The 24,390-nt window shown below is 45.0% G+C and overlaps 1 protein-coding gene across 4 annotated transcripts; it reads right to left on the minus strand.

Annotated features, from left to right (window-relative positions):
- Positions 1 to 16: 16 nt before the first annotated feature.
- LOC137285245 (17-beta-hydroxysteroid dehydrogenase type 6-like) lies at positions 17 to 24,228 on the minus strand. Of its 4 annotated transcripts, none has more exons than XM_067817553.1 (8): positions 24,125 to 24,228; positions 23,750 to 23,857; positions 23,131 to 23,412; positions 5,334 to 5,534; positions 4,773 to 4,925; positions 4,058 to 4,251; positions 2,622 to 2,858; positions 17 to 1,043 (listed from the first exon to the last, which is right to left on the minus strand). In XM_067817553.1, the coding sequence occupies exons 3-8, from the start codon at positions 23,342 to 23,344 to the stop codon at positions 939 to 941; spliced, it is 1,104 nt and encodes a 367-aa protein (XP_067673654.1). In that variant the 5' UTR covers positions 23,345 to 23,412; positions 23,750 to 23,857; positions 24,125 to 24,228; the 3' UTR covers positions 17 to 938. The 4 variants fall into 4 exon arrangements, with proteins under 4 accessions (XP_067673654.1, XP_067673652.1, XP_067673653.1 ...); XM_067817551.1 differs by having other exon boundaries at positions 18 to 1,043; positions 23,722 to 23,857; positions 24,125 to 24,218; XM_067817552.1 differs by having other exon boundaries at positions 18 to 1,043; positions 23,722 to 23,857; positions 24,059 to 24,190.
- Positions 24,229 to 24,390: the final 162 nt, after the last annotated feature.

Here is a 24,390-nt window from a genome sequence, read left to right on the forward strand (position 1 = left end):
ACAATAACAGCACATAATGTCTGTGTAGTAAAGCTTGGTTTATTAGGCAAGTAGTGTATGTGGTCTCCTGCCACCCACACCACACACGGATACAGAGGGAAAATATGGCAACAGTCTTTGTGTACAGGTCAGAGGCCTTCAAAACATTCAATATATTGGAAGTGACTAGTAAACTCAATACTTCATGGATTCCTGTGAGGAAGTATAATAACTACATGGAGTGCTATGAACCTTCACCCAGACCACAACAACCTGCCCGGCAAGAATGGAAATGGTTGCTTTGTCTTTCTTGACAAACACTTATCTCAGCAATATTCCACTCCAGCTATATGACATAGTGAATACATTTCCTCCAGACAAGTGACTGGTATAATGAACAACATGCTAGGTGATGATGACAAACAATCAACCAAGTTCACCTGATTGACAAGCTCTGTTTCAGCCTGGGTGAGCATCATTCACTCTGTAGTCTGAGCAACATGTATTCCATATCTAGGTGTATGATAAAAGACAGAGCAAAATCACAGAGACGGACTGAACAAAACTCCAACATACAAGATGAGCACAGTTTTATAACTGGATAAATATACAAAAATCTTTTCTCCAGGCATTAAATAAATAACAAAAAATACAGAGTAGAAAGTTTCTTTGGCAAACAACTGATTAGAAAGAGCACAGAATCCTGAAAGTTATATAAAATGTTGTCCGATGTTCTATATCGCCATACTGCTGAGACTGTTTCATCCACTGGTGAGAAATATGGTGGTGGAGGTGACTATATCACATCAGGACATGAAGGAACCAGCAGTCACATTCATACCTTAGCTTTCAAGAATGTGATGTTTTTAAATATGCAGTCTGTAAGATAGTCCCATTAAAAAAATTCATATTATTTAAAACACAAATAACCGTTTCCATGGTGATGGTGGGTGCCGAGATTACCTCACAGCATGTGCAGCTCTGGGGTATGGTTTGATGAATTCCTTGATGATGAGTGAGTCAATCCAGCTGACTGGCAGGATTGTCTTCAAGTAGATCAAAATCTGAAAAAATACACATTCCTGAAATGTAAATAAATACATGTAATATTTGCCATTTGTTTCCTAATTAAAGGACTGAAGCTAGTCAACTCCGAACCTGGCAAATAACGTGGTTGCAATAACGTATAGCTGCACAGGGCAAGTTACCACACCATCAGGGCAGGCTACTGGATCATCAGGGCAGGCTACCTCACCATCAAGGCAGGTTACTACACCATCAGGGCAGGTTACTACACCATCAGGGCAGGTTACTACGCCATCAAGGCAGGTTAATACACCATCAAGGCAGGTTACTACACCATCAGGGCAGGTTACTACACCATCAGGGCAGGTTACTACACCATCAGGGCAGGTTACTAGACCATCAGGGCAGGTTACTACGCCATCAAGGCAGGTTACTACACCATCAAGGCAGGTTACTACACCATCAGGGCAGGTTACTACACCATCAAGGCAGGCTACCTCACCATCAGGGCAGGTTACTACACCATCAGGGCAGGTTACTAGACCATCAAGGCAGGTTACTACACCATCAGGGCAGGCTACTGGATCATCAGGGTAGGCTAGTTCACCATCAAGGCAGGTTACTACACCATCAGGGCAGGTTACTACACCATCAGGGCAGGTTACTACACCATCAGGGCAGGCTACTGGATCATCAGGGCAGGCTACCACACCATCAGAGCAGGTTACTACACCATTAGGGCAGGTTACTACATCATCAGGGCAGGCTACCACACCATCAGAGCAGGATACTACACCATCAAGGCAGGTTACTACACCATCAGGGCAGGCTACCACACCATCAGAGCAGGTTACTACACCATCAAGGCAGGTTACTAGACCATCAGGGCAGGTTACCACACCATCAGAGCAGACTACTGAATCATCAGGGCAGGTTACCACACCAATGGGACAGGATACTAGACCATCAGGGCAGGTTACCACACTATCAGCACAGGTTACCACACAGTCAGGGTAGGTTACCATGCAGTCGTATCACTCACTGCATCCAGCCAATGGCTCCCATTACAACAGAGAGTGGGTTGGGTTTAACAGGCCCCTAAATTTGACCTCAAATCTGTTCATCTGTTCCTTTATACTGTGGTAAATATATTTCAATCAGGACAAAAAATTACTGCATTATCTCATCTCTATTACAAACATTGGTTATTTTCCTAAGTGAAGCAATACCAAGCTAACACAAGCTGACATTATGAAAACCTATTGATGCAAAGGGAGGTAACTCTATTGAGTTGTTCTTGAAGTATGTCCAGATGGGTACACAGACTTTGACATGGTGTAATGTAATTCATGAAAACACAGCAGATGTGTAGCAGCATTTGGTCAACAGATATCAGTAATCTGATATTTACTCATCATGTTGCAACCATGTTTTACAACAGATGAGGTGGGTGCTCTGCAGCCACAGGATGGGTTGTCAGAAAAATCCTAAATTTCTAAATGTCTAGTCTAGACATGGAAATGGAACAGAATGTGACAGGAAAACTGCAGCTGCAGTTGCAAACATGATAAAAGGCAGCCACAGAAAGTCTCCAACACATTTTCCCAGATACTTACAACAAAGAAGTCAACCCACTGGTTGCTGCCGCTAACGAGATATCTGGTGAGGGGGTTGACATTACAAACTGAGTCCTCTAGGGCATCAACAACTGGCGCCAGGGTGGAGCATGTGGTGGAGGCAGACTGGGCAATGGCATCATATTTGGCATCTAGGTACGCCTTTCCATAAGTCTCCTTCACATCACTGGAGGCCTTCTCCCACATCTCGTCATATTCATCTCGCATTCTCGTCAACTGAAAATCAAGAAACATCCATTATATCTCATTATGCCTTCTCCATACAAAAGAAAGAAAATGTAAGCTAAGACTACCGAGATAATATAGGCTACATCTAATGACACAATATTAGCTCAGGCTACCAAGATAATATTGGCTGAGATTATGGAAATAGCATCCACAGACATACAAAGGTGTGCACATGACAAAATTGTGAAAATTGTGGAAAATATACAACCAGTAACAAGAACATTCACAATGTTGTATTTCTGCTACATCTCTGAGGTCATTAGTATCCACGTGATATAAACGCATGCATGCTAGCCTCATTCAAGTTGCATGCCTGAGAGTTATACATCTGTCAACCTGGCCATCGTTACTAGCCTTTATTACCAAGAGTAGACGCTATCAGAAACTTCTTTGGTAGACACTACCAAGAAGTCATCCTTGTGATGGTTTGTAATATTTTCCTTGACTGATGACTGTTTTTACCATGGTTTTGTGTACAATGTGCACATGTTATATGAGAAAATGGCGAGCCCCTTGACCACATGTTGATTTGGACATTGAGCTTGGGGCAGAGGAGGTGTGTGCAACCACAAAATGAGTGACAATAAGTCAAAGATGGCAGCCTCAGTGGCACACATGAACAAAGCCTGGCAGTCGGTCACGGCTCTTAGTCACAACCCGGGTAAACACTCTAGGATGGATACTGATACCAGTTGACAGTGTATTTTGGTAATTCATTGTCAGTAGAATTGTAAAATTAAACAAAACCCACCTGTAGGCCAAAGTGTCAGCTGACAATTGAAATCATCAATTTTCAATCTGGTGTACTGCCCTTAGCACATGCTTTCATTGCAGCGTTTGCACATTTTGATACACACATTCTGGCACTGATGATAGACTTCTGAATGTTACAAAATTGTACATCTTTTCTCTTGTCATTATTGTTCATCTTCTTCCAGATTTTGATATTCACTTTAGGCACAGTTAATTTCTCACAGTTTTTGGGTCGACAGTATTTCTCATTGAGATCTTTTATCTTATATATTAACAATTTCCCAGAAAAACATGATATTAAACTAAATGTGAATTTGTGAATGTTTTTGTGCATATCAATTAAAACTGTACTTCAACAGTGATCAATGATCAACGACTTTTCCTGAGTATCACATACATACACATCAAGGTATCAGACTCCACTGACTCCTTACCGTGGGTTTGCTGAGCATGCCAGTTGCACCACCAAAGTTGCCAGGCTCAACAACCACAACCTTCACATCAAACTGGCTCAACTCAAGACGCAAAACATCTGACACTGATTCTAGTCCAAACTTGGAGGCACCGCAGACAGAGTTGCCGGGAGCAGCTAGTTGACCTTTGGCACTACTCACATTTATGATCCTACCTGAATGACAAGCAGTTGAACAAGGTCAGACTTCATACACAGCAGTGTTTACATTGGTGTTCACGTCAAAGCAGTGTTCATCCCAGTTGTAGCATTCATCCCTGAGAGTGTTTACATCCATGGCCACCCCAGACAGTGTTTACATCAATGGCCACCCCTGTGTTTACATCAGTGTTTACATTAGTGTTCACATCAAACAATATTTACATCAGTGTTCAACCCAGACAGTGTTTATGCTAGTGTTTACATCGGTGTTTACATTTGTATTTACATCAGAAAGAGTTTACATCAGTGTTCAACCAAGTGTTTACTTCAGTGTTCACATCAAACGTTATTCACACAAATCATACTACCCAAAGATGATTAACCCTGCTCAAGGCAGACCCCCAACCCAGTCTAAGCCTGGCCCATCCATCCTCCAGATACCTTAAACAAGCATAGTTGACCTTAATTACTCTGCACAGGAATTCTTTAGTTGAATCAGTATCTGGTTCATCTATCCAGTACAGTTAATGTCTCACCTTTAGCTCGTCTAATGAGAGGAAGAAATGCTTTGGTCATGCGAATAGCTCCGTATAGATTGACCTCCATCACCTGTCGGTACATGTCCAGTGTGCAAAACTCAAAGTCCCCCTCAAAGTTGATGCCAGCATTGTTTATCAGAGCCCACAGTCCTGCACGTACAAACAACACATGCAGATGCTGGTGAGGTACATACCATGAGTGGGTGCTATGCCACTTTTGAAAAACAGAAATAGGCTGCAGTAGTTGTACTGCAGTACCAGGAATGGTTAACTAATCTACGGCTGTTTGTCAATAACAGTTGACAGAACTGATTCACTGGAACAAAACCACAGAACTGATTTACTAGAACAAAACCTATTCAGTACAGAAGTAACCATAAGAACTAAAGAAATCTGTCAGAAAACATTACCACATTATGATTAACTCTGTGAACAGAAGGATCTGTTCACACGGTTATTACAATTCTTAAATGTGGGAAAACAATCATTTATAAATCCTTCAAATACTATCTGATTTCCTCAAAGAATAAGACCTTTGAGTTCACAGTATGAGCTGACCTCTCTCACTGGTCAGCTGATTGACCATCTCTAGACAGCTCTCGACGCTGTAATCACTGGTTACATCCAGCTCAAACACATGGATCCTCCCTGACACACTGGCTTTGAGTCTCTCAGCTCCACTGCTCTTCTCATTCAGACAGCCAGCCAGCACCAGGAAACCCATGCTGTCCAGTCTTCGTGCAATGGCATTGCCAAATCCTTGTGAAAATCAGAAACCAGTCAGTAAGAAACTAGCAGATATGGAAATATAAATACAGTTAGGGAGGAAATATGCTCAATATTGTTAAAATCTAAATATTTTAGATATTCAAATACTTACCTTACCATAGGTCTATAGCATGTTATCTCAAGCTTCGCTTAGTAGGAGATCTGACAAGAGTTGAATTGCTATTCTATCTTGAATGGCTACCTAGAATTCGACAACTGTAATGATATGAAGTATCTGGATCTCCCCCACTGCACATGCGTGCAGACTCCACAAGAACTTCACTTCTACTTCCCAGTCAAAAGAGTCCGTAGTGGGGAGGAGCATTAAGTGTTGGGAGGGACTCTCCGCCCTATGGTAAGGTAAGTATTTAAATATCTAAAATATTTAGATTTTAACAAATTTTTTACTTACCTTACCATAGGTCTATAGCATATGGATACAACAGACAGGATGGTGGTGCAGGACTCAATGTAAGTACAAGACCCCTATAGACAAAGGTAAGTAAGATCGTACCTTATAGGCCTGACGGAAGCATGAGCTGCAGTGCAACCACCAATGGTCAGAAAGACTGCAGCCCCTCCACATCTTCCACCGCCAAGTCCCCCAAGTAAAGGCTAGCAAATACTGTAGAGGACCGCCAGAAGCATCCAGCCATGATGTCGGGAACTGTACAGTTTCTGTGCAGAGCCATTGTTGATGCTAGCACTTGAATCTCATGCAGGTTGTTAGATGATGAGTTCAGAAGATTCTGTGCGTCGTAAGCCACCAGGATGGTCTGTCTCAACCATAAGGCTACTGTGTTCCTGGTGACTTCCCCTCTAGCAGTCATGGAAAAGGGCTGGAACAACCTCTTCCTAGTTCCCCGATGAGGAGAGGACTTCCTGATATTTAATCTGAGGGCCCGAACCGGACAGAGTAACTGCTCTTCCCGATCCTCAGGTCCGATGATGGCAGTAAGACGGGGGATGGTGAATAACCTGTCTGGTTGACCTGGGAGCTGGTTCTTCGCCAGGAAATCCCAGAGAAGGCCCAAGTGTACAGCACCATGTCTGGTCTGTTCAAACCGGACCCTAGTCACATCCAGCATCTGAATGTCCCATGCAGGCGGCCGGAACTTAACCTTTTGGTCCTCCAGCTTAAATGCCTTCAACATAGCAACCAGTTCCGGGATCTTCAAGACCTTCCTATCTCTTCTGACAGCTAACACTGAGTTTAATGCTAACAGGTAAGTCCCAATGGTACTGCCCTTGAGTTTCCTTGAGCAATGTAAATACCGTAAAAACTCCGCCAGAAACTGGGGTGACACTAACAATGGGTCGTGCAATTTCTGGTCACAGAACTTCTCAAATGTAGCCCACTTGTCATCATAGAATGACTGACCACCTGGCCACCAGGCACAACCAAAAGCAGAAGGATCCTCACTGTAAGCTTCAGTTTCGCCACTACCGCTGGTACCAGCACTGGCGGAGGGAAGGCATACCCGTCCAGTTCCTCCCATGACATTGACAGAGCATCAACTGCCCAAGCTGCCGGGTCTGGTATCGAAGACACGTACACTGGAAGCTGAGCGTTGAATCTCAGAGACTGAGACATCGCCGATCTCACCAAGCCCTGCACTCCTGCTGATTGAGATGCACCCACAGGCGCCAGCACCGGTACACATACACACAGCACAACACTGCTCGAGGGTGCACGAAACAGTAGCACAATACGGACACCAGGGGTGAGGATCTTTGCCAGACTTAGCCTTTACACACAACGCACAAGTGTCGTGTCATACACAACTAATATAAATGTGACAATAAGGATAAATGAAGAATACCATTTACCACGTAATGGACTGCTCCACTCGCACGTGTAGCAGCTACATTGCAAATGACAAGTGAAATGGCTGCCCCTCCAATAAGGACAGTAGTATAGGGAATGACAGTTCTAAAACACTTTCAAGAAATGTCTCTACAAAGCCTTATTTAGTAAATAAGGCTTTGGTTGGGTCCTTAGTTCTTGCTACTATTACCCCTACTACAATGAAACAGTTTACCGTGTATTGGTTGGAGGTAACACTGTGCCGTACGGTACGATCAATAATTCTTCTCTTACAAACCCCCTACCCGGCCCATCCCTCAAGTAGTACAAGTTAGGTTCGTCGGCTTTCATATCCACTTTATCTATGTTGTAAGTTTTGACTGACCATATAGGATCGGTGGCTCGCTTACGGCTATCGCCCTCGTGTTCCCCCGGCTGGTATAGATACCTCACTAGGGCCCTATCTGGTATCTGTTTCTCCTTCCCACGCAATGGAGCGGCCGACTCTGCAACTATTGATTTTAGTTTGATAGCGTCTGCCGGTTTCTTACCGGTGAGACGGGTGACTTCATGGTTGATTGCCGACACCACCTTGGGTAACCTCGTGACCCATTCAGTCGATCGTTTTCCAGGGGTGGCCATCTCCCTAGCATACTGATAGCCGAACAAGCGCTCAGCCAAAGTCCTATTAAATCTCTCAACTATGGCTTGGCTGCGATGGGCTCCGGCCGTGCCACGCCTGACCTTTGTATCGTGTTTGGCTAGCAGTTGTGACACGGCACCCATGAACTCCCGTCCGGGGTCAACTTGCAGCTCTGTTGGCCACGTCAGCGGACTGCGTTTGTATATGCGTTCGAATCCTCTGGCTACCTGGGCCGAATCTTTCGTGGTCAAGGGTTCGGCTTCCTTGTAACGACTGGCTACGTCCACTACGGTTAAGGCATACTTGTACCTCTTGTCGTGGGGTAGGAACAGTAGGTCTGCCTGGTGAACGCTATTAGGTATGTTAATACCGAACCTCCTTCTAGGCACGTAGCGTGGTGCCGGCAAATAGATCTGCCACAGGGCTTGTTTTTCAAGCCACGCTTTGGCTTCCTCCGGGGGTACTCGCGCTATTTTAGCTAGCTTATCTACTGCGCTAGCTCCTTTCCAGTACCCACGCGGGCTGTAGTAAATAGCCTCAAATTTTTTCATGTCCATATGCGTATGTGTTTATCCCATCAATAGCTATCCAACGTTTCGTGTCCATAGGCGACAGGGACGTCTTGTTTATAGTCAGTCCGTATATCTTATGTCCATCACTTCTAAGTGTGTTCATTTTATGTCTAAAGGTACGGGTCTTGAACAGGGCTTCCTTGAATCTGGCGTGTTTGATGTGTTGTTTCACCACATACTTCTTAACCCCCTTAGCCTTCCGGATCTCACTATTGTCGGCTTTCAGTATGGAGTACATCTTAGGTCTCAAACCTATGTACTCGGCTATGGGCGTGCCAGCACACTCGTCCTTCATCTTACCTAGGACCTTTTTATTTACAGTACTGTGTATGGCATGGGTCTTAGGGTAATCGCTGGTGTCGTATAAATCAAGGTGTTTTTTCATGTCCTCGTACACGTCCTCGGTTCGAATCTCCATCAGCAGGGAATCCGTGTCAGTGTACAGCACTTCACACCTGTCGCCGTACTGTTTCTTGAGCTCGTTGTAGTAAAAGTCGTACATCAGGTGTTTGGATAAATCGAGGATGCTCATCCCCACGTAAACAGGCCGGTTGAATTTTATGTGACTTTTCTTCATGTGTAGGGCAACCAGGTTGTCTGTGAATATCTTACTACGGTTGAATGCCGGACTGGTTATCAATCTCCTGAGCTTGTCTTCCTCACTCGACCGAACCAGCTTCACGGTCACGCGTTTCCTCAGGTTCTCCATAGTCTTACCAAACACCGAGTTGTTCATGAGCTTGTAGAGATTTTTCTCAAAATCACTGGTGGCTTTTTTTCGTAGGTCTGTGTTCATTCTGATGTAGGGCTCCATCCATGGGCTCTGGTCGAACATGAGCACCCTGTGTATTTTGGTCAGCCTCATACCCAACGACAGGTATAGCTGTAGGTTGCGATAGTGAACGATGTACTTGGTCTTATTCATTAAGTTAGGCACGAGTTTTTCAACGTCTGTCACACGCCCACCTAACAAGTTATGTTGGTACTCAGACATCCAGTCTGGGTTAACCCTCATACGTTCGGGGGCCAGGGGGTAGCTGTTGTGTGATGTGTGTAATTCCTTGGTATACTCTAAGTCAACCTCGAGGATATACCCTTTGTTCGAATCTGGTGCAACCCCCATAACATCAACGTGGGGTACCCATTCGAATCCCCCTGTAGGTAGATACTGACTCATGGCCCAGCCGTACAGGTTGTTTGCGTCGAGGTAGAGAATGTGATTGGTTGGTTTGTTAGGATCGTAACCTTTCACGTATTGATTATTTGCTTTCGCGTATCGTTTGGATGCCATGGAAATCCCACCTCGCAAACCTTTCTCAATGAATAGGTGCATGTCGTAATCTGTGAGCAATTCCAAATTAACTCCGGTCTTTTTAAGCAAGGCGTCCCACGACAGACCTGGGCTGGTGTAATACCATGCGGGGTCGAGTTTATACTGCTTGAAACATGTCCGCCTAAACGTTTCAAACACGTCGGCTAACAGCAGTACATCTGTCCTCAAGTACAGGTCGTGATAATCACCCAGGTTCTTACAACCCAGTTTATTCCATACGTTAGTCGCGTGCGAGTAATCATCTCGTGAGACGGACGCCTCATTCAGCTTGCTATAAAAGCAGTCAATAGGGGGTAGTCTGGTCTCGGTGAACTTAGCCCAACTATCCATGTACTCATAGGGGTACACACCCTTCCTCATAAGCAGGGGTCTAGTCTCGGCGTCTGTGTATCGATCGGTGATAGGGAAGGTATTGTTGGCCTTGACCAGACTGTCGAGTGACGACAGGAGGAACTGAAACGAGTCAATGAACCTAAGTCCGTTTAAGCTGAAGGAGATGTATCTCTCCATGTTGTTGGGGATGCACGTTATATTACCATCGATTTTCGCGATGGCCTGCATGATCAAGTGTGAGTCGTACCCTCTCAAGTTGTGAAAGACAACGGGGATGTTTATTGTCTTAGGGTTGATTTTAAGCTTGAGGTTGCACGCGTTGTGAGCGGCGCCTCTATACTTACCAGTTATGTGACAGTGATCTCTCACCGAATCACCGTTAAGTGGTGATTCACACACGTGACAGTTAGTGCTACTAGCGTGGGCTAGCCTGTCGACTCGGGTCAGACGCATGGGAGCGATTTTATACAATGCATTCCTAATAATTTTTTCTTCCTCCTGCAAACACTTTAGAAACCTTTCAGCCGCGTCAGGGCCCCTATATACTACCGGAGCTTTCGTTTCCCCGTCACAACGGACGACAATGTATCCAAACGAACAGGCTTTATGCTCTTGTGTTTTGTGGGTGAAGCTACCACTGGGAGCCTCGCCGGCGGCAGCCACTAAGGCTTCGAAGTCGGCGTATATAATATAAGGCACAGACATTTGATTCTTGTGGTTACTGAATTTTAGGATATTGTCACCTTCCTTAGGCATGTCGACTCGTATGGTCGTCTGCCCCACACCTTGGCAATCCTCCCGGTGGGATTCTAATAAATCAGCTCGACTGAAACCGTGTAGGCATCGTACACAAAAGTGTTTTTCCCCATCGTGTTTCGACTGGTCGTGCAACAACCGGCTGAGATGTTTTATCCACGTGTAGTGATACTTTTCACCTCGTTGGATCATGAATATATTGATAACTTGGCGATCCTTCACCGGGCTGACCCTGTGTACTATTGTTGTGTTACCTTCGTGCCCAAAGACATTTATAGCCAGATTATTCTGTTTTTCTACTTTAGTGATCTGGGATATGGGGGTGGGTTCATCTATACCATCCCAGTTGAGCCCATCGTCTTGGGGATAATTAGAAGGCCTGTTCGGATTAGTGTCAGCTGGAAATAAGGCTGACCTGATAGCTAACCTCAGGCAATCGTTTCCTCTATTCTTAACGTTTACTATAGCATGTTTGTTCCTATAGTAGGGAGGCAAGGCTAGGTATGACCCGCCTCTGAACGGCACGTAGTTAGCTATGTCTAGATAGATATTATCGATTTTATCTACAACCCACCCGGACCCCAAGTGTGTGTAGCGTTCTAGGTATTCTCGTATCTGCTGAAAACTGGTATCGATTGATGTATCAATGGTCTCTGTATGTGTGGCGACCTCTTGTTGACCTCGGAAGTAAGGCTGAACATACTCAGTGGCCCCTGTGGGGCCCCCAACCTGCTTATCGAGTGACATTTTCACTGTGATCTGAAACTTGATACTTCCTAGGTTATTTAGTTCCTGGTTGACCTTATCAGCTATCAGAGGCTTGATATCTGTAATGTCTATGTTTCTATCAACGTGCATGCGCCAACCTCTCAAATAGTTGCCTACAGCGCGCTCAGTGCGCACGAACTGTAGGTCAATAGCTCTATTCTGTCGTAATAATTCTACAAGCTGTGGTTTTCTCATACGGGAATACCCGCCTAAACCCAAATCGTGTGCCTCGACTTTCAGTTGTTTTACAGTGGGACGTGCTACGGGGGCATGTGATAACAATGCGGTTAACCCGGCTCTCCCCAGGTTTGAATAACCCGTGTATCCAAGCTGTTTTGCTTGAGCTTTTAATTGTTTTACCGTAGGAGGGGTTTCTAAACCTAGTAATCTCAACAATGCTGACTTCCGCATTCGAGAATACCCGATCACACCTCTCTGTTTTGCGACCCTCTTCAGCTCGCGTACAGTATACATAGTGTTTACACCTAAGAGAACCAATGTCTAATTGCTTCACAGTAAAGGGAGGTAACCCTTAAGTGGCTATCTTGAGCAGTCGCCTACGTTCTTTTATGTAGCCTTTTTTATTCTCGTAGATGAGTTGATGTCTGACTACGTTCGCTCCGTGAGCTTTACATAGACAGTAGTGTCCTTTAACCCAGATACCACACACAGAACACGTGTAGTTAGGACTTCCCATATGGAAACAACAGAACCCCTGATTCCTGCATTTCCTACCACAGGCCTCGGTCTTCCCCATAAGTATATATTCGCATCGGTATGGAGCGGGTCTCATGTTTACTTATATAGGTATTTTAATTTAATTGCTTCGCAACCAACGCAGTAGCTGCTATACCCAACACTATGAAGCCCAGTTCACGATTCATTTGTCCCTTGGATGGTGTGTAGTACTGAGCGAGTGTGGGTTTATTGAGCGGTTCCAATTGTTTACCAGTTAGTAGGTAGTATTCTTTCATTGCTTCATCGACATCGTTGAATGTTTTAATGGCATGGTTTTCACGCTTGAGTTGTTCGTTAATAAAATCGATCCTCTGGAGACGTTTTTTAGCGTACTCAGCCTGTGCTCTTTGTAATTTCTCAGTAGCGAGATCGTGCCGCTTCCTTTCTTCCTGTATTTCAGCCGCGTGATCATCTCGTAGTTTCGAGAAGAGGAAATTACTCCCGGAAAATGCCAGGGCATTCACTAACGCCCCACCGACCATCATAGCTATCGTGGCCATCCCTATATTTATTTCATTATATTATCAGGTATGATCCCTTGTTTTACTAGGATGTGTTTTGTGGCCATCGCCATACCAAGGTTCATTATGAGCATACCCATATCCTGCAGGTTGAAATCTAGCTTGATAGTTGGTTGTTTAAGCACCATTTTAGTCAACCGAGCGTACCCTACTGCTAGACTGGCTACCACTGTGGCGTGGTATGCGTCGTTGACGAACGTTTTCCCCTCAGACATTATGTATATATAAAAATATTTTAAATTATAACATGATATGCGGGTCGACAGTGGGGCCTGCCGGCGGCGTGGGGGTACCCCCCACACCCCCAGAGTTTCCCTCAGTTCCCTCACGTGTATATAACCATGTTATAACCACGGCAGCAGTTACGCCTACAGCCAACAACAGTCGGGTTGGGTTGGCCACTTTATGTTGGTTACACCACCGTTTTTTACCGGCAGCTACTCTCTTAGGATTCTTCTGTCTGGTTACTGTGGGGGGTACCCCCACTGAAGGGGTTTCCACCGTCACCTCGGGACTCACTGTTGGGGGTGGGGTCTCCTCCATCACTGTGTCCACTGGGGTTTCCTGTGCAGCATCCATCTATACTATTATTATTATTCTTTCTCTCAAATTGACAATGTTTTGCCGTGATAATCGCCGCCGTCACTGGAGCCAACAACATACCATATTTGTGGTACAGCCCGCAGCTGATAGAGCTCACGGCGTGTTCGATAAAAGGGTCTTTCTCGAGGTCCTCCCACAGGTAAAGTCGGCGCTCTGGTGGAATGGGAAGGAAGTGTGATACAATACCGGTGTATATCTGGGTCATAGCCGATCCTATTGTCTTTGTCATTTCTGCTCCGAGCCGGGACTCGTATCTAGCGTACAGCTTATCGATTTCTTCGGCTGACATTTTGTGAATTTTATCCGGGGTGTAGTCTCCAAAGTAATGTTTGGCTTTGCCGCCAACAGCCAACGCCACCAGTTTCTCTCACTTGGGGGAATCCCCCACACCCCCAGTGGGGGAACCCTCCAACGACAATTATTCGAGTAATTACTCACACTCCATCTTATAATATAACAAGTAAGATTTAGTTTTAACTATATAATACCCGATGCAGACAAAACACAGAGAAATGAAGGTTAAGTTGCACACAACAAATACTTCAAATATCATAGCTATATGCTTAGCTTTGCTTAGCTTTGCTTAGCTTTGCTTAGCTTTGCTTAGCTTTAGCTTAGCTTTGCTTAGCTTTGCTTAGCATACTATATATGCTACTGGTTGGTCGGTCTTTAGCACGAGCTTAGCGTGTTTAGTTTCAGCGAGCTGTTTCTTCACACGTTCCCGTTCTAATTTGCTCATCACATCGTTCTCTCTCAAACACTCCTCGAACGAATCCCTGTCCTTGCAGTGAAATAAGGCCACCCATCGCGTCTGCTCCCTGAGGTCTTTCAACACCGAGTTGAACTTCTGCGTTAGCACCCAGACGCTGTGATTTGCATGCCGGCCGGAGAAGGCCAGGTACGATAGCATGTCTCTCTTTTTTGTTATCTCGCGATTAGCGCTGCAGTCATCCAGTATGAACAGCGTCGGTTCTCCTTTAAATTTCTCGTGAAGAGCTTTCAACCAGTCCTGCAGGCGTGTTCCAGGGTCGATTTTGTGTACGTCCGGGTCCGTCATCACCCAAGGTCGCGCGTACGTTTTATTCATGCTCAGAGTAGGGCACATGATAACAATGTTATCGAACACATCCTTGTAGTAACCCTCCAACATATCCAACACGAAAACGGTCTTCCCACAGCCAGTCTGCCCGCACACTATGGCGCAGTGTGGGTCAGTGGGTAGTTGTGGGTACCCCTGGGGGTGTCCCCCACTAGTAGATGGCTTGCACGAATCTCCCATTGTCTATATTAAGTTGCGCGTCCATAATAACGTACAGATATAATTTCAACTTACCAGCGGTTTGAGCCTTCTTAGTAATCTGGATGGTTATCCCTTCGCTGCCGTTATCTATACGACGCCCGCTACCGTGCAGTTTATCATCATCCGTGGATCGCATGTCCAACCATAGGGCGTACTTGGTGGTCAAGTATTCACCGATCTGCACGGAGCCGAGGTCCAGGTCCTTTGTTATGTAGTCCCCCACTGGTAGCTTTTTTATCTCATCCCACTGCTGGTGTGGTCTCATACCATGACTGAACAGCTGGTTGGGCACGCCCTCGATGGTCACTTCCACCTTTTCAATCTCGGGGTTGAAAAACTTCTCGCTGTCCCTCCGGAATGGATCGTAATACTCCACGGGGACGACCAGGATACCTTTCATCGATCGCGCCGGCACGTTCAGGTTGATATTCCACACAGTGTCGCTCTTATCTCGCACGACTGACCTATGCCTCAGTACGCGATCGTACAGGATAGCCATCTTCCCAGAGTACTGGCTTCGAACCTGCCTGGCCAGCTCCGGGCTAGTGACCATGTCGAACTCCAGAGAGATGTTGTCTATGGCATAACTGGCCTCGTCACCGTTCGGCGTACGCACTACTTTGCTATAGTCGTTAAACGTGAGCTCGTATTCGAGCCTATCACCCAGCACGGCCTGGTAAAACGGCGCGTGTCCCGTGAGCAACTCGAAGTCGAGCGGCACGCAGAATCGATTCCCGTATGCTCGAGCGATGGCCTTTTCACCGTCCGATAGCTTGTCTTGCTGGTCTTGCGTGAAGACATACCCTATGCGCGCCCGGGTTGATTTGCTGATGCCCTGGTACACATCATTGACTCGTTCTCTCTCGCTTTTCCAGAGATCCTTGTAGCAGTGAAACACGTCGCTGTCGTCGATGCTCAGCACCTCGTTACCGCTGATCTTGACGGTCGTTTTCTTGATGATAGCTCGACCCACGTTACGCACTAGCTCGCGTTTGTCGTTGTCGGAGGTCAACGTGATATTGAACGCCAGTCGAACAGTGCCTGGTACAATGAGGTCATTCTCACCAAGGTTTGGAAATCTAACCAGCAGAGTTTGATTCTGGTCTATCTTGCTGGGATTGTTGGTGATGGTCACCGACTGTCGCACGGCTCTGGCCCCTAATGGCTCTCTCAATCTTCTGAAAGGATCTAATTTTCTGCCGTACATTGTTATATAAAAGAAATATATTTTTAATACTAATGGATGAAGACATAGATATGACGGAGATGCCGGGCGCTAGTGCCCAGGCATTCGATGATGAGCAGGAGACCTCATTTACTAGTTCACCATTGAACCAAGAACTCTTGGAAACAACGGTAAATGATTATTACGAAAGTTTAAGAAGAGATAAAAACTACGTTGAACCACAGGGTCGATACCATAAGAATTTTTTTATTGATACAAAGGGTGTTCTACGCCTTAAGTCTGACCCAGGGGTTGACCTCTTTAACAAGAGCAATAAAAAACCACTGGCCTTGTCAACTCTAGCCAGCCGCCATGGTGTCGAATTTATCCGTAAAAATCTAAACATGAATGATTACGGTAGTGCAATACCTAAGGCCGTTAAAGAAGATCTGCAAGCTACCAGATCCCACCTCACCACTAGAGATGAAATGACACCACAGCGTGCTACAGAAGCCTCGGACAGCATAGAAAAACTGTTGAGCACCTACTGGGACAAACCGTTACCGGGGTTTGACTTTCTGGTAAGGGAACTGCGCGGCTTAGACGAAGCCGTGAAACGCGTGCGTGGAGAACTCGTGAACAACATGGGGAAACTGAACGAAATCGACGAGCACATCGCTAGGGAAAAAACCAAACTCAACGAAACTGAAAACGATGATATGAAGCGTCGTATCAATGAACGAATACGTGATTTAGAAGACGAGAGACGTACACGATTGGAAGCCGCTTCCTCGAATCGTGAACAGCTTCGATCCCAGATCAGTCGTATTCGGGAAACAATCGATAGAATACTGAATGAGGATACAACTTTAGCCAACAGGATTCGGATATTGTTCCGGGAGCAAGGGATCACCATCGCTAGCATTCTGACTGCATTGGGTTTCATCATATCAACCCTGGTTGTGTCACTGACAGGGGGAACCCCCACACCTGGCGGCGGGGGAACTCCCACAGGCGGTGGTGTTAAAGACTGGATAAAAAAACTCGGGGAACGCCTAGCTAAACTGGCTGGTAAAGCCGCCGAAGCCCTTCCCGGCATCGTGGGTAGCATCGTCTCGTGGTTATTGGGCGCTCTGGCTAAAACTGCCACGTGGCTCAGTCAAAACGTGGGCAGCCATCGTCGCCGTGGCGGGTCTGGTGTACGTAGCGGCTAAGAAATCTTTAACCAAATAAGTCCCAAAGTTACCCCACCAACCACTAGGGCCGTTTTATTATCGATATGCTGCTGATAGGGGGGTCCCCCCACATGAATATGGGGGTGTGGTGTTGGTTGAATTTTAGGCTCCGGAGGTGGCGCCACTATACCCTTTTCACGTGGTGGGATGTGTGGGATATAGGGGGTGTTAATATCGGGGTTGATACCCAACTTTTGGTCCGCCGTGGCTATGACTATTTTGTTGTTATAACCCACCACTTTTTTTATTCTCAGTTGCATATCACTCGGAGCCATGTACAACCCCACGCCGAACACGTAATTGACTTTCGATCTGGCGTATTCTAACACGTTTTGGTAACGGTCGATGGCCCGCGGGAGATCAACTGGAGAATTGATAGCATCATCAACGTTGGAAACGAATTGTGTCTGAGCGTCGTAAGCAGTTCCCTTACCGAGGATGTTGGAACGCGTCATCGACTGTGCACCCAACAGCGCCCACACGTACGTTCGAATCGAGTCGTTCAAGCGTATTGTACCAGCATGAGTGAATTCTTTCGATGTTTTTGAGATCATTTTAGTCCAGGCTGTGGCTGCATCAGGATTGGTTTGTTTTATACAGCTGACATGGATCTTTTCATTCGTTGTGGGGCCTGTAAATGTATGACGGTTTGGGTTGTATGAACCATCTTTAGAACCGGCATAATATGTTCCGGACCTGTAGAAGTACACGAGAACTATACCGAGACCATGGTTCACACCAGGAAGGCGAAAGTCTTTATTCGTTGGAATCTCAAACTCCCCACAAATACGTTCATAAGCGCGTCTATCATAGGGGTTATTCGTCATACTCCACGCTTTATCTTGGGGAAGAGGAGCACTTATTTCCTTCAATATTCGTCTCGTTTGATAATAAATATGAAACAAAATAACCGCCTTACTCAGTTCGTCTATACCGTAGTCTGGTGTCACACCCGACCCTGTCGTCGCACACCACACAGCAAAGTTGAGTTGGTTCTGCCAAAACTGCATTGGGTTTTGATTCCAGTTTACCACCGCCTGCGCGTTATTAACGGACACGATATATTTTTCAAAGATATCAATAAAGGTTGTTTTAAACCCCGTACCATCTGCATTCACCACGATTTTCAAGTGTGCTAAATCCATATTATAATATATAATTCATATATTATAATATGTACATAACACTTCCAGGAATAACGAGCGGTGAAGCCGTTCAGCTGACGCACGCGATCGATAACACGTCAGGTCAACTCGAAGTCGCACTCTGCGATATCACCTACCTACCGCAATGGACTAACATTAATATCAGCAACAATAAGCTGTTCGTCAGTGGAACTCGCAGCCAGATAACTGACGGCTACTACAGCGTGTGCTCTCTAAACGACGAGGTCTTCAAACCCCTTGGAGCCGAACTCAAGATGAACGACTCAAACGGCACAGTGGTGTTAATCAACAACGGAAGAAACCCCTTGAGGCTCGGCCGACCATTAGCGAGGATACTCGGTATGTCTCCTGACGAGATAAAACCAACAACAACCGTCACAGGTACGAAGTTACCCGACCTAGTACCGTACCGAGAGCTGTACATTCATCTCGATCAGGTGAGCACAACGTACAACATTCAAGGAGGTCACCCTTCCACTATACTGAGAGCAGTGCCGGTGAAAACTGAGAAATACAACGACGGTAGAACCGAGTCGTTTTCACCACGGCAGTATAAGAGATTAACCCAGGGCAACATACCTGAGCTGACAATATCGGTGTTAGATATAAATCATAATCCTGTAAATATAGGATACCTCAGCTTAACGCTTCATGTAAAATGACCAGCGCCCAAGGTCCCGGAGTGAAAAAATGCGTCAATATCGGGATCTCCAACCTCGGAGACACGCGCGGTTTCGACGCTCCCGGAGTAGATGGTAAATCGTACGCCTTGCAACTGAAAAACAACATTTACAAACGCGTTGAAATCCCCTCCGGTGGAACCCTAAGTGATATGATAGATACCACAAGAGCAACAGTCAACACTAAGTACGCCCTTGTCAACACCGGTGATAATAATTGGATAATATACCCATCGTTCGGGGGTAAACTGTTCGACTTAGACGATGTTGAGAGCACTACCGTCGTCCAAAACAAACCATATATGCTCGTCTTCACTGAAGATAACAAGTGGGTGTTGTTACCCGATAACGACGACTGGTTTCTCAATATTAGACTCGTCTCCCCTTACGTGTTTACGGATAACAAAGACAACCACCTAAACAAAGTCGTGAACAATGGAACCCTGCTCGTGGCTTACGTCCCAACTCAGAGACGTAGCGTAGTCGTCAGCCCACTCAACACTATGGCAGCCCACATGCTATCGAGTAAACCGACCATACAAAACGTGACATTGCAGTTGGTGTCTGAATTCGAAGGCGTGGTGAGTATACTAGAGAGTCTACCGGCAAACTCAACACTGATCATCAAAGTCTACCTAGGGGAACCATCGGTGAATGATGTTGAGATCGTGAAGGGGATCAAACTCGGGTGGGTGAAACGACACCAGTATCAAGTTTGCAACGTTTACGTGCGGGTGGGTGTTGGAGCCGACACCAGTCTGCAGGGGGTCAACGTGATCGTGGAAAACAAGATATCACTAACCAAGATCTTCCTGCCTGACAACATACACTTCATGGGTATGAAGTTAACCCCTGAATTATTATCAAAAAACCAGTTGGAAATTATATCGTAATAGTATAATAATGACCAGTCATCGTCCCAACACTACGCTTAACGACCTGGGAGATACGGAGGGATTCGATCAGCCTGGTGAGGAAGGTGAATTATACATCCTGCACTTCAAAGACAACGTGTACAGACGGGTGCCATTACCAGATTTAAAAGAGCCCAAATGGTTGATCAACTTAACATTCACCTCACCTTATATCACATTAAATAATAGGTTGGTCTCTAAGATTAAGAACAACGGTATCTGGGCCGGGGATTTCATTCCGGAGAGGACATTAATACACATACCATCTACTGGTTACGAAAAAAAGGGGTTAAGTGCTTATCCACACAATAAATTAATATTTAGCAGTAATCTTGATAGAATATCCTCCCCTTTCACCCTCATCATAGAAGTCTTCTTTACGGCTTTATTCGATGGAGCTCCCCCAATAGTACACCAAATTTTACCCGGGGTTTCAATACGCTGGTATTACATAGACCAATATTGTCGTATTGTTATACAACAGGATACCACGGGTCCTATAAACCACTTAATAAACCTCCGTGGGGTTTCTATTACAACAGGAAATTCTATTAGCCTCTCACCTATTGCCCTGACTAGTAGTCTAGAACTTGTAGACTTCAAATTCATTGATAGATTTTTAACTGAAACCCAATTAAAATATCTTTCAAAATATACATTATAGGATGGGTCTGTACCCAGTCGTAGAGGAAGTAACGAAGACGCTGGAAACCGTAGATGGGTTCCGCTTGAGGCAGTTATGTGATGTGAAACGTCAACTAGAACAAGACCGTGACACGCGGAAAGCACTATGTAAAAAGTACAATAGAGCTTTCAATATCGTGGACGGGGTTGACACTACCCTTACGGCAACCAGCATGGGACTAGGGGCGGCAGGCGTTGGGTTGTTGGCTACCATCGTGGCTGCACCTATAGTGCTAGGTATTGAAATAACGGCTGGGGTGGCAGGGTTGGCAGGGTTGGCGCTTAAGTTAGTATCACGCAGACTTAATCGTAAGGCATTGAAACACGACGAGATCAGGGTTCTGGCCGAAGCAAAGCTGAACACAGTGAGTGAGCGTATTTCCACGGCACTCTCTGATAGTAAGATCTCAGAAGAGGAGTTTCGTTCAATCCTCTCTGAACTCAAAAAATATAACGGAATGAAACAAGATATTCGATCCAAGTCTCGTAAGTCTGCTATCAGCGAGGACGAGAAAAAAAAGTACATAGAACAGGGGATACAAAAAGCCCAGCAAGCCTTTATTATGAACACCAAAGAGATCGTAGGCGGTTCACGTTAAACTGTTTCATCGATATAAACGTGACATAGGCACAGTGTTACCTCCAACACACGTTAAGTAGTAGGGGTGAGGTATCTATACCAGCCGGGGGAACACGAGGGCGATAGCCGTAAGCGAGCCACCGATCCTATATGGTCAGTCAAAACTTACAACATAGATAAAGTGGATATGAAAGCCGACGAACCTAACTTGTACTACTTGAGGGATGGGCCGGGTAGGGGGTTTGTAAGAGAAGAATTATTGATCGTACCGTACGGCACAGTGTTACCTCCAACCAATACACGGTAAACTGTTTCATTGTAGTAGGGGTAATAGTAGCAAGAACTAAGGACCCAACCAAAGCCTTATTTACTAAATAAGGCTTTGTAGAGACATTTCTTGAAAGTGTTTTAGAACTGTCATTCCCTATACTACTAGGACAGCAAAATTACACTAGATACAGCAACATGTGACAAAAAATGAAACAAAAGCTAAGATACAGTGGAAGAATTATCAACAGAAACCAATCCGCTGACAAGCAAAAACAACTCGCATAAAATTATGGAGGCAACATCAAAAATCGGAGACACGCGACCGTGTCTCATCCACAGTAGCCGACAAGTGTCGCTATAACCGACACGAACATTGAAAAATATTACCTACCCCAACACCAAGAACCTGTAAAAGGAATCAGTGCAAAAGCGTAGTAAATCAAACTTTATTAGCTGAAAAAAGGTAGCAATTCTGACATGTTTAGACAAGACAACGCTTTAAGTAAAAGTGAAGTTCTTGTGGAGTCTGCGCGCATGTGCAATGGGGAGATTCAGATACTTCCATATCATTACAGTCGTCAATTTGAGGGAGCCATTCAGGATTGAATAGCAATTCAACTCTGTCAGATCTCCTACTTAGCGAAGCTTGAGGTAATATGCTATAGACCTATGGTAAGGTAAGTAAAAAATTTTCGTTATCACTAAATAACTAGTCATGTGGCTGTTGCATAACACTGCAACATCCCAGAGTGTAACTGCAGCCTGTAAATACATAGACCTAACTATTCAGTGATTCACTGATTGACATCTTGAACAATAAATACATATTGTAAGAGTGTACTACACACAATCAAGCAAGTCACCAAGTTTGACCATCTATTCCATTACAGGGGTACTGATCGTCTCGCAGAGTCTCACTGATCTCATTAGCGACTGTTCATAATTTATAACTTATGGCTAGGGGGTGATGATGATTTTAAGGAAGTGAGGAAGGCACTCAATTTTTTATGGAGAGGCTGGGGGTAGTGTGTGTCAAAGTTTGTCATTCACTTTGTACATGTCATAAATTATGAACGGTCCACTTAGCTGCCATGAGATGTTTTGCCAACAAGGTGTGATATGAGACTGGGCTATTCTCTGTAAGTACAGAAGTGATAAACTTTGCGACAACATTTATATGCATACCAAAAGGTTGAATAATCTCTTCATCTTAAACTGCCCCTGAGATGCAGTTTGTCCACCTGATTTTAATAAAGTATCCCAGTAGTGCAAGCGTTTTCTCATTTCTTATGCATGAATGGTATGACAGCCGAGCCTCATCTGTATCTGTGTTTTGTTCCTTGATAGGTCATGCAATAATGTCACATCAACTGACCTATCACATTAAACATGATATACTTTTGAATTTGAAGCAACAGCAGTCAAATTAGAGATGTGAATTTCATTTGTTCCCTATCAGCCTGACCAGTAAATTGAGTTGCAACCCTCTACCAAGTCATGACTTGCACAGTTACCATACCTGAATCGCAACCAGTAATGAGAACAGCCTGTCCTGTGATTTCAATAGTCTTGTTCGTCAACCTCTTGAAGAGATAGTAGAAGCCGGAGACTCCAATAACAGTGAGGATGGTAAGACCAACCACCTTCTGGGCCACAAAGAATGGCAGGAAGGCAAGGACAAGGAGGTAGATGAGTTCAAACACCTGATGCTGTACAAACTGCTTCAGCTTCATGCCGCCTCTGAGAAATGTTGCAGGTCTCGATTGAGGAGGGTCAAATACTTGACACTTGGTTTTGGTGGCTGTGTAAAGGAAAACTGACATTTGTATTCTGAAAATTCCTGCATTTCGTTTACTCTGTAAATATTTCCATCCCTGAGAATGGGATTTTCATGAGCATAAACAAAGAAGATGAGCAATGGAGTGACTTTACATATATGCCACTCCAGTCGATTTTGACTGCAGGTCGCGACTTTCCCCCAGTGTCATCAATATTAAAATAACAACATTTGACGTTCCAATTCAGATGTGATCAACAATAACAAATGAAAGTTTAAAACAGCGGAAGTCTCACCGAAATTACATAGAAAGGAGAGAGAAAAGAAACGTACACAAAAGATGCCGAAAGGGTCTGTGTACCTCCAGTTGATGCAGTCGAAACATTAATCGGCCCTAGTATCAGTCAGTCTTCACCTGTGTCCGGCTGGCGTGACCTCGCTCAGCTACACAAATATCTGGTAGATCGATCTGATAAACCAAATGAGTAATAGAACGACTATTGAACTATATATGTATAACTTCATAAGACGTTAATTTAGATGCATACATCCATAATACTCAGAATTGTGTGCGACTGGGAAATTCTACGTACAGAATTAACTGATGCAGTTGGGCGTCAAACGATTCAGCCGTTAAACATATCGTGCATTGCACTGTCGTCATATTTACCATTAAGTATGAAGTATGGGTGTTATCTTTTCATGTTATCAGATAAAAAGATCACCAATCACTCACAATCACATGATCATGGTCTTCATCTTTGTGTTGACAGGTGCCCGGTATATACAAGGCTCCGTCTTTATAGCAATTCGAGCGCACCGAAATAAGCGGCGTGTAATGAAAGAACCGATCAAGAAAAGGTAACCCTATACTAAAGTGGTTGCGTACCTCGTACTCTTTTCTCTGCCTTGAGTTGACTGACAATTAACGTCATAGAGTGTTGCGTGATATTGATATCATAGGACATTTATCGAGAAACCAGACAAAATCACGTCAACACT

The sequence above is a fragment of the Haliotis asinina genome, chromosome 5 (assembly GCF_037392515.1).
Source record: "Haliotis asinina isolate JCU_RB_2024 chromosome 5, JCU_Hal_asi_v2, whole genome shotgun sequence".
NCBI classification, from domain to species: Eukaryota; Metazoa; Mollusca; class Gastropoda; order Lepetellida; family Haliotidae; genus Haliotis; species Haliotis asinina.

Coding starts and splice junctions, on each gene's coding strand:
- LOC137285245 (XM_067817551.1), bottom strand. CDS start 23,773: ATGTTTCGACTGCATCAACTGGAGGTACACAGACCCTTTCGGCATCTT. Junction 23,413..23,721: donor ACCCTTTCGGCATCTTTTGT/GTACGTTTCTTT, acceptor TCCTTTACACAG/CCACCAAAACCAAGTGTCAA. Junction 4,252..4,772: donor TCTCATTAGACGAGCTAAAG/GTGAGACATTAA, acceptor CTTGTCATTCAG/GTAGGATCATAAATGTGAGT.